General features: G+C 37.6%; 1 protein-coding gene across 1 annotated transcript in view; it reads left to right on the top strand.

The window, feature by feature from the left end:
- Nucleotides 1-8789, top strand: part of LOC132944538 (transcription factor Sp9) — a 71139-nt gene extending 62350 nt beyond the window's left edge. The window contains exons 3-4 of the mRNA XM_061013944.1: nt 6079-6703; nt 7520-8789. Coding sequence (XP_060869927.1) covers nt 6079-6703; nt 7520-8652 — 1758 coding nt within the window. The 3' untranslated portion in view covers nt 8653-8789. The remainder of the gene's footprint in view (nt 1-6078; nt 6704-7519) is intronic.
- The last annotated feature ends 3299 nt before the right edge of the window (nt 8790-12088 follow it).

Raw genomic sequence — 12088 nt, 5'->3', positions numbered from 1 at the left:
ACATGACATGTGGCGCCACCTAATCTGGTGATGTTATAACAGAATGGAAGAAGCCATTCTACAAGTAAATAATAACTTTAAAAAAAAATGACGATAGAATCTCCTCCTTCGCGTCTACAAAGTACTAACAGTAGATAACTATATACATAATGTATATATAATATAGATGTATGAGTGTATGACATATAGTATAGTACCATAATATTCCATTGTCATTTTGTTCGTATAAAGAGTTATGGGTGACGTGTATAAGCTACATAATAATATAATATACAGAAAATATTTGGTTATTATTTGTTTCGCAAAAATGATAATTTTTTTTAAATTCTTATAGGTACCTACGTCATATTATATGATATTGTTTCGTTTAATTAGTAAAAATTAAAAACATACATATTAAATAATATATTGTTGTAGCACAACACATTATATGTTCTTTTATGTTATCGTGCGTTTACAACTCTGCCTTGAACTACCACGCATGTTACAGTCACTGGTCAGTAAAATATAGTGAACACTGCAGAGTATTAATAAAACAAAAAACTAATATTAATTACTCTTAAATATACATATAATTATTACGCCACTCCTCACTAGTGGTTTGACGTGCAGGTCCCTCATCCCTATAATATTTCTTATTAAATATAATATCATATATAGGTAAATGTTTCTCAAACAAAATTGAAAATACATTTTTCAATCTCTTCTAAAAATTTGAAATTTTCACGACCAGTTTTGGGGAGGAATATCATTATATTCTTATATTACTAAGACATTATGAAAAAAACGTACCTATATGGCGACTAAAAACATTTTGTGCTAATTGACTTTTTATCGGTTGGTATATATCGTTCGTTTGTTCCATTCACAATAGTAAATAAAAAAAAATCGTCTTATTGAATTTCATTTTTTTTTTTTATTATTATCATTATTCACTCTCTATACACTTTTGCTTGCCGCCACAAACCGCACACTCATCGTCATTAAAACGAGCACACATTGATAAAAAGAGTAAAAAAGTGTGTATATAATTAATTTTATGACGTCGTCAGATATAACGTTGACTAATGGCGCGGCTTATCTCGTGATCTTTTTGTTAGTTAAAAGAATATAAACAAGGTGTGCCTTCTTCTTCTAGCACCTATGGGCCTCAGGAACTAACGGGTTCCTGTTCGTATATACCTATGCTCTACTGCAGCAGTCTATATACACACATATATACATATATACATACATACATACATAGATAAATACATGCACATATACATACAATCATACATACATATATATGTATACGGACGGAAACAAGAGTTGAATGTTTTTTTACCAATTCTTTGAGTTCATTTTACATTTTTTTTTTTTTGTAAATTTGTTACATTCTAAAATTATCATATAACTTGCGTGGGCTGCGTTCACGCCGTACCTATATAACGCCGCGCGAGTAACTTTGGACGGTTAGCATAAAAACAGTCTTATTAAAAATACGTAAATATGCGATATTGTAATTAGCCGCGTGTTAAATACCACGAGCATATTATATTATACATAATAATATAGTTTATGCTAGTATACTCAGTTGGTACCTACGTGAAACGATTTTGTATTATATTAGTTTATTATACCATGCGTGCGCGTACCTATGTATACCTACATAATATAATTTAAATAAACCACCGACGGAGGTACTTTTATTTACCTCGAAATCCGCTCGGCATAAATTTCGGAGTATATTCCTCTCTGCACATCAAATAATATGTTTGTACGCATAATATGGTTAGGTTATATCATAATATGTTTTTATAATATTTACGTGTGACATGGAGTGTATATACCTATGGCGTGTCGCATAAATTTGACAATTTTATAAATAGATAGGTTTTACCTACATTCGAATGCGTCGAATACGTATATACATACCTACAGTACACATCCTGTATAAAACATATTTTGTATCCCGCTCAGTCCAGTTGAATACAACGCGTGGAACAAATTTGTCGAATCTCGTATATTCGATTAAGAAAAACGTCATTGTATGATTTTTGAGAGCGCGACAGGTGTATGTATAGGATTTTACCTTTCGGACAATGTGACATTATTATTATTATTATTGGACGGTGGCGGCTGTTCGTTCCGAATTTTATTGAAATGTTTACGTTTCCGTGGTGACAATAACGCGAATATCCGGTGTCGGGTTACGCTGCTGTTTCTTTTTTCTTCGTTAAATTTATTTTTGACCCTGCTGATTTCCCGATGATCATTTTTATCCCTGCACGATTCATCCTATCTTGTCCTGGCGATCCAGTCGACAAATGCCACATAGATGACGACGATAATAATATATTTATACCACTGTAATGTCCTCCGGCCCTCAGCCAGTGCGTTTATATTATATACCTATATCTTGTCTAAATAGTATATATATAATATATAATAGTATGTATGCATACATGAGACGGCAACCGTCTCTCCAATTCCGACCACGATTTATGTGTAAATCGCCGACAAGTTGGCTTAAAACAATATAATAACAATGAATGGAAAATAATTACGAATTTATTTCGTAAATCGGCGATTATCTACGGTAGAGGTTATTTCTGTATATACATGCACTGCAGGGTAAAATATGTCATTTTTGAAATTGTGTACGAGTTTCGCATGACATTCGTGAATCGTGATGATCAATAATAACATAATATAATCACAGGGGCGCCGGACGAATGAATGGGTTGTCAAATTCGCTTGAGTGGTTATTTTTATTCGTCGGCCGAGTAGTATAATATTTTATTGGGGTTCTAATGTGACAGCACTTTGTGTGTGTAACGATCACAAGTGACGGTTGATGTCCAACGTCCGTCGGTGAAGACTGGCATTGAAAATCGTATTATTTTTTTTTTTCGGTATATGTTGCACATCGACCCAAATTAATAATATTATGATAATACTGTTATTAATATAATATTATTGCAAGTCAATGGTGTTTTACATTAATTTACATTGATAATAATTGCTGCAGACTGCGTTACGTTTTTATTTAATTACATGCTAAATAGATTTAAATTAATAAACACATTTTGTATTTTTGTTCATTACGGCCGATGCAATATAATATATCCTTCAAATATGTATACGATCAATAGTTTTATCTACAAAATATACCTATGTGTGTAATATAATTAATATTAACGCGTTACAAGAATATATTTAAATAATTGTATATATTATGCATATTATCCATTTACACATAGATTTAGCAAAATTGTAACCTTATGACACATCGTAATATTATTATACATGACTTGTTTTACATTATATTTGCATGATCTCTAAAGTTTTTTGAATATTTTTACACAATAATATTATAATTTTATGCATAATTATTGTTTATTAATAGTTCATTAATATATTTTGAGGTTATCGTGTGCATCTAATATAGCACTGCAGAAGATGAGAGGATGTCATTGCTGAATAGGTACTTAAATCCCATTGAAATATATGTACTACATTGCCAATCGTCCATAATAATTTCAGAATTTTTATGAATGAATGGTCGTGACGAAGACTGCTCTGCAGTCTCAATATAATAATAATAACAATACTGAGATTACTATAATAATAATACTCGTACCCACCTACCTATATTGCATTATGTTAACGTTGTGTTACACTCGAAGAAGTGTTCGTTAAAAACCATTGAACAGATCTCTGAGAGATCGTTAAATATTTTTGGCATTTAATAATAATTATTAAAAACAAAATTCGATCCATTTGTCATTTTTAAAATTACAATCGACGCTTTTCAATATTATATTACATTGTACCTATGTATGATTTCATTCTTTGCTGCCTTTGAGGAATATAATATCTCGTATAATATATCATTATAGCCTGTCAACGAATCCAATACATAATATCGGGTCGTAACATTTTTGACTCTATATACCTATATGTATTGGCTATATTATACGTCATGATGATATTTAGGACCATTTGCTACACTTAGGAATTTAAATCGATTATCGATGTTTCACCGTCTCTCTATTATAATATAATTCGGTGCAAGACTCTTTCTCTATAATATTATAATATAATTGTCTACACCGCACGGCCGCTTAGATTTGATCCTGCAGCAGTCGTCTTGTCGATTATTTGAGTTATACCTATATATGCTGCATAATGTAAGCGCAAGCTATGTTCCTAAATAGATATACCTGCAGTAGGTAAAACTCGATCACGTATATATATTATATAACGTGTATTTAGTTGTCAGTCGGTAGTAGGTACCTATATTATTTCCACAGAGCCTTATTATGGAAAAATATGATAATGATTCGATCCACAAAAATAATAATACCCGACGGTTCTCTTCTGTCGTGCAGCGTCCGATATTTGTTGGTTCCTATACATACATATTAATACGAGAACGAAGACGGTGGTTAAAATGTTATTGTATAGACGTCGTCGCCCGTCGGGTCTATATTACCAGCTACCCATTGGCTATCAAATATTGAGATCGGATTCAGATGTCGTTTTTATTATTTTATTTTATTTTTTCGTAATAATTTAAAAACCTAATTTATTTAAAACTGTTTACAAAAATATAAATACGTACACACATTATATATGTAGAGGCAGAGGTCCACATACATGTATGGTCTACATAATATTCTTCCAAACACGTTACGACCGCGCAGACAGCCGTTGGGCGAATTCGCGCTCTGTCTTGTACATATTATATAGATATAATATACGCGTATTCGTAAATTATGTGTGTTGTGTGTATTTAATATCATAACTGTTAAATAGAAATTGAAATGAGGAAGTGTGTGGGGTGGTCGACTTGCGTGCGATGTTAATCACGCGGCGCGAGCGCTCGAAAAATGAGATCCGTCATTTGCGGATGTGGAGACTTAGACGGGTCGCACTTAGATTCGCTTAAACGTCGCCGCGGTGTCGTATACGTATAATAATATTACTATTCCAGGGAACTAGTTTTGAATGCGTCGGTCGAAAGAAATTATAGTAAATATTATTTATAGGTCAACCATACGACGCACAGCGTATAATAATATGATACGATTTACAATTATTTTAAACCGCGCCATAATACATCATATTACATTCGTTAAAATTACATATGCGATTGTAATATTATTAATCATTATATCTATTATCTACTATAATATAATATGGTTATGTGTTGAGTAGCTGGTACAATTTGAAACGTGCGGATATTGTTGCACCAAGCAACAAAAAATGTGATTGGTTTGGGCTTGCAGATAATATATCAAAGGAACTATATAATTGTACACTGATTGTCGTGAAACAATCGCTGTGATCTGGTTCGATTATTTGTCTAGTATATTATTATTGGTATATCTATTGGGCCGACGCAGCAGCCGGTCGTACGAATATAATGCGCGCTGCAATAGCCTAGCTATACACATAATAATATGTAAATCTCGTTTCGTCGGACAAACCGGTTTTGAATATTATAATGCATATACGATCGCTTCACACGCCACGTGCACCGCGTATATTATATTATGTATAGTTTTATTGTAATTAATTTCGAACAACTGCTGAACTGCGTATAAGCATTTCGACGTATAATATTAATATTTTACGAGCCCGTATGATAATACACTGTTGCAGCTATATTATAATATTATTATTAGCTATAGTATTCGAATCGCGACTATATTATATTATACGACTTGTGATTATTTTTCGGTCGATATTGTTTCTGACATAGGTACCTGCTATTTATTTGTTGTAAATTTTTTTTCTCGTTTCAACAATATAAATAATTACCGGCCACTGAAACGCGTACCTGTTATACCGCACAAAACATAACTACGAGTATAATAACATACTCCAATATACAAATCGTCACCGCATCCAAACCACTTCACACATTTTAAATGGCGGTTGTCACTTCGACGACACGCATTTTACCGTGTTTTTACGCGTAATAATATAGGTTGCCAGTTCGTTTTACACACACGGCCATCTAATAACCACACGGATATATCCGTATCCATGGAAATTTCTAACCTGACGCTTTTAAATTTGTTTCAGGAACATCCCGGCCTGAGAAACACTCCGCTGGCTATGTTGGCGGCTCAGTGCAACAAGTTGCAGAGTAAATCGCCGCCGCCACTCGCTGACGCGGCCGTGGGCAAAGGGTTTTATCCGTGGAAAAAGAGCCCGCAACAGCAGTCCACCGACATGTCCGGTTCGCCGCTGCAACAGCAGCAGCAGCAACAACAACAGCAGCAGCAACAGCAACAACAGCAACAGCAGCAACAGCAACAGTGCCAACAGCAACAGCGGACGTCGTCCAGTGCGGCGGAATCGCCCAGGCCCGTGGTCACTTCCACGTCGTCGGCTCCGTCCACGCCGGTGCCGACCGGGGCCGGTTACCCGCCCCCGCCTCCGCCGCACCACGGCAACATCTACTTCGGCGGCGGAAGCGGTGGCCACCAGACGCTGGCCGCTGACAACAACGGCCACCACCATCACCACCAGAGCCCGTTGCTGGGCAAGGTGGACAACCACAGCGCGCTGTACGGCCGCCACCCGTACGAGTGGCCATTCAATTCGATGGGCACCGCCGGACACCACGCGCCCGCCATCAAGACAGAGTCCGTGAATCCCGCCTGGTGGGACGTACACGGGAGCGGATGGCTGGACATGAGTGGAGGTAAATATTATGCTCATATATTTTATCAAACGATATATTATTATTGCTTATTATTAGTCTATACGGTGATGCGATACAGCAATATAATAATAATAATATTATAACGATAACATACATCATACGTCGTACATTGTAATGGCATCGTGTATACCTAAGATACAAATTAATATAAAAACTAAGCTCGCGATTACAAAATTAAAATTAAAAATCGAAATTAAAATAATCGTCGGTATATATAGGTAATTTGTTTTCGAAACACTGCTGGTTCGGCCGAGTACTTATAATATATACACACACACACACACACACACACACACACACACACACACACACACACACGTCACACATACGAGGTCGATTATAAGCGCGCACAAATCGTGATCCGCTACTATATATATATATATACCTACGTATATTATAATATGCATATATATTATATACGATATTTCGACGTATAAATGATTCCTTTCACATTTCATAATCGCGCGCGCATACCAAATATACACTGTGCAACATTACGGTTATTTCGAGCGTTTAGTATACGCGACTTATTTACGTATATTGTATACCTGTACGGCACGCGATGTATGCAATATTTCATATCTTATTTAGACGCTTAAAACGCGTCTATTTACATATTTCATACCGATATGGCGATAGGTATATGGAATATTTAACAGCGATAATAATAATAAATCATACACCTATAATACAAACCGGTGTATAATCGCCCGACGACTATTATTCTTGTACAATACATTATTATCGACGAGTTTTGATTATTTTGGTATTTTTTGTTTTTTGGTTTCCACGCAGGCATGCACGCGCAGATGGCCAATTACGCGGCGCAGTCGGACTACTCGTCGTTGAGCCACTCGCTGGCCGCGTCCAACACGGCGGCCGCTCACCACCTGTTCTCCAACCAACACTTCTTGCAGGACACGTACAAGTCCATACTGCCGGGCGCCCAGGGTTCGTTCGGCCTGGGCCACCACCACCACCATCATCCGTCCGTCGTCACGTCCTCGTCGTCCTCGTCGTCGGCCACGTCACCGGGTTCGGCTTCCGCGGCCGCCGCAGCCGCAGCCGCCGCGGCCGCCGTGTCAGCGGCATACAGCGCAGCGCCCCAGACGCCGTCGCCGCGCACACAGCGCAGGTACACCGGGCGGGCCACTTGCGACTGTCCCAACTGCCAGGAAGCTGAACGGCTTGGTCCAGCCGGCGGTCACCTCAAGAAAAACGTGCACAGCTGCCACATACCCGGTTGCGGCAAAGTGTACGGCAAGACTTCTCATCTCAAGGCGCACCTCCGATGGCACACGGGCGAGAGGCCGTTCGTGTGCAACTGGCTGTTCTGCGGCAAGCGGTTCACGCGGTCCGACGAATTACAGCGGCACTTGCGCACGCACACCGGCGAGAAGCGGTTCGCGTGCCCCGTATGCAACAAGCGGTTCATGCGGTCCGACCACCTGGCCAAGCACGTCAAAACGCACAACGGCAACGGTGGCAGCAAGAAGGGCAGCAGCGATTCGTGTTCCGATTCGGAGAACAGCCAGAGTGCGGCCGACGGTTCGTCCCCGCACAACCAACACCAGCAACAGCAGCAGCAGCAGCAACATCAGCAACAGCAACAACAGCAACAGCAGCAGCAACAGCAACAACAACAGCAACAGCACCAGCAACACGTGCAACCGATGCACATGGCCGACATGGTGGACGTTAAACCACCGTTGCCCCTGGGCGGACCGGCCGGTCTGGTCCGGTGGAGCCCGGTAGTCAGTTCCGTGGGTTCCGTTGTCCCGCTGTCGCCACCGTCGTCGCACGCCATCGGCCCGTCGCCGTTCCTGTCCGTGCAACAGCAGCACAACAACAACAAGGAGCAGAAGAGCTTCTGCTGGACGAATGCCGCCGGCAAAGAGCCGAAAATGTACCAGGAGAAACTGGAATGAGCGTCGCCCCCGCCGGTGCAACTGCCACCGCCGCCGACTGTCGCGTTCGGCGGCGGCGGCGACCGCGGCACCGGCGGTGGTGCTACGACGCCCGGCCCACAGTTGTTTTCTAGTCTCCATTACAAAAACGGACTCCAGCAGCAGCACGACCAGCAACAGCAGCAGCATCATAATCATCATCACCACCTCCAGCAGCAGCAGCAGCATCAGCAACAGCTGCACGAGCAGCATCAGCATCACCAGCAGTACCTGCAGCAGCACCATCATCAGCACGGCAGCAACCTGGTCACGCATTACGCGGCCCTCGGCAGTGCGTTTTACACGTATTGACGCGCTACGAACGGAAGAAGCGGTAAATTTGTGCGGTAAATCTTTATTCATATATATATATATATATATATACCTACTGTGTACGACATTATAGAAATTACGGACGTTTTATTTTCCACTTTTTTAACACTCGCGGCGTGTTTTTTAACGTATATATTATAATCTCCATATATAACTGCGTGTCGCCACTTTGTACATAATATATTATTATTATTATTATTATATAATTCATTATTTTTATGTGTACATATATATATTGTATTATATCTGTGTACATAATTTAATGTTTTACTGCGAAAAAATACAAAAAAAAAAAAAAAATCGTATTATTATTATATTATTAACGTTTTTATTAGTGTTTAACCCGACGAAGTATTTTGTCCGCTTCACGCGCATAGGGTATAATGAAGTTGAAAAAAAAATCTTATAACATATTGTGTACCTATGTTCAAACGATTAAAACAATTTTTTTTTTATTATTATTAAATACACCGCGGTTTACCTATAAATACGTTTCCGGCGACCGAGTGTGCCGTTGAACCGCAGCCGCTTTTGTACTTATATAATATTATTATATTATAGACTCCTTTATCGATTTACTCAACTCACAACAAAATATGATATGCATATAATATTATATTGTAAATATGGTTGTTTATATGCGTAAGAACCGTGTACGGATACAAAAAAAATGTTCAACGTTTCTATATATATTATAATATATTATATTATATAAGTACTGTATTTTTTATTACCTATATATATATATAATATACATATATTATATGCGTATTGATAATTATACGAAATAAATTATAATTTTTTTTGTTGTCTCATATAATTGGAATTTTTTTCTTACTCCTCAGTCCTCGCCCATAATATATATATAAAATAGGTATATATATGAAGGTGCAAAACTGCAAACGCATAATATAATGTCATGCGGCGTCATTGTATTATAAATATTGCGTACCTATATATAAGATAGGTACTTACCTACCTATATATCTATATAGATACCTGGTATACCCGCACCTATATAACATACGAAGCATCTACAATATACTCGGGTCCCCAGCTATTATCGTGTATATACATTATACACACACACACACATATATATTACATAACATATATAATGACTATATATGTATACGCGCGGGTCTTTTGGTGTATATAGGTGGTTGGTATTTTTATTTTATTTTTTATCGCCTTTCCGTGCCCGCAGCCATTGTGGTTTTTCGAACGAAATTAAAAAACCTTGACGACGAAAAGCCAAACACACGACACTGCATACCACCGCCGGGCTGAGCTCCGCAGTGTTAATATACACATATTATATAGGTATACGAACGCTGACAAGTATATTATATCATATTCGTGTCGTATATCGTGTGCAGTGGCGTACATAATATAATACTATATTGTAGCTGTGTACCTAAGTGTGAGTACTTGCAGGGTGACACGCTACATAATTGCGGTGCAGTAACGATTAAGCGCGTCCGATACGTATTTTATAGGATTTATGTAGGCTTTTATGGAAACCGCGATCGACGACGTGGCGAAAAATCCGGTAAAATACGATTGCGAGAATGGAATTTTCAACAACCGAGAGAGACGGATAGATTTATAGTACGACGTCTTTCTCCGACCTCACTTGCATATATTAATATTTAAGTGATATGCATTTTTATCGAACGACTGCGGCAGAGCACGACGCTTGCATACCGGCCCGCAGATAAATGGCAAATAAAATCAATAATTTCGAAATGTTTGATTTATGTTTTAATTTTAAAAAATTGATGACCTATAGTAGGCTCGAGTCGTTTGTAGAAATTTTTGAGTCATAAACAAGTCGAAGGTGTGTTTTTAGAGTTTATGAGAACTACGAAAGTGTAACGTCCGGTAAAAAAAAATTAGGCATTTTCCATTTAAGCGAATCTAAAATATAAAAAGACAAATAAATATAACGTGTGATACGAAATTCAGTTAACTTATCAAAACAACTAGAATTTTAAGCTGGCTAACAACAACGCCTAACACTGTCCAGGAATTGACATTATATATATAAGTTATAAGTAGGTAACTTATATTTATCAACTCATTATTTATATAGCCATATTTGTTATAATATTATTAAAATGTATAACATGACTTTGAACATTTTTATTCATATAATATATATACAGTGAAACTTCCAAATTATTAACACTCATATTATAAGCAAAAAAAAAATCGTATTGTAGAGAATTTCCGATTTCGTTCAACTGAATTAAATACATTTGATTCTCAAAAATATTTCGTTAAGTGGAAAATTTTTGTTAAATGAAAGTTTCACTGTGCCTATGTAAATATTTATTATAATTTGACTCCGTATATGTGCGGGATAATATTATTATGTAAATCGCGCGTGTGCATACGAGTCTGTCCACACAGAGGTTATGATATAGGCATATATAATCTGCATAATATTATATAATTATATTGTGATATTACATAATATTATCTTTGAAAAATTGTTTTCGATAAAAAATAAAATAAAAAACGTATCGACAGATGCAAAAACTCGTCAACACCTACACCGTTGAACGTCACGTCTATTTTAGCACCCACACACGACATCTCAAAAATATCGTCATTATTTATATACTTTTCGGTAGCCTGCAGGTGGTTTCACTAATATATTTTAGCTACTTGTACATACAGGTATATAATGATAATGTAATATCATTCGGTGATGGAGACGATACGCATGCGCGCATAAATCATCGTGATGCGTACGATGCTTTCCACGGTTATATTATAGCTTCAGCCACGTGTGCTTCGCCGCGATACCATAAATACATATTATTATTTATTGTATAAAATAATAATAATATGACGTGTTAGGCATGCGGTCGCGTTCATGTATAATGGCGCGGTCGATTTACGAAGTTATTTGTTTTCCGTCCCGGCCGATCCCCGGAAGCTGCTGCGACGAATGTGCTACCGACGGAACTCCATCATATATTGTGTAGGTGTGAAATGTGTGTGTGTGTGTATAATGTGATGTGTACTCTGCTCAAAGTGTCCCGCCTGTACTGTTAAAATATATCGATGTGGGTAA

This window comes from Metopolophium dirhodum, chromosome 5 (genome assembly GCF_019925205.1).
Source record: "Metopolophium dirhodum isolate CAU chromosome 5, ASM1992520v1, whole genome shotgun sequence".
Lineage (NCBI taxonomy): Eukaryota > Metazoa > Arthropoda > Insecta > Hemiptera > Aphididae > Metopolophium > Metopolophium dirhodum.
The sequence above is the reverse complement of the archived record's forward strand: the minus strand, read 5'-3'. Positions and strand labels throughout refer to the sequence as shown.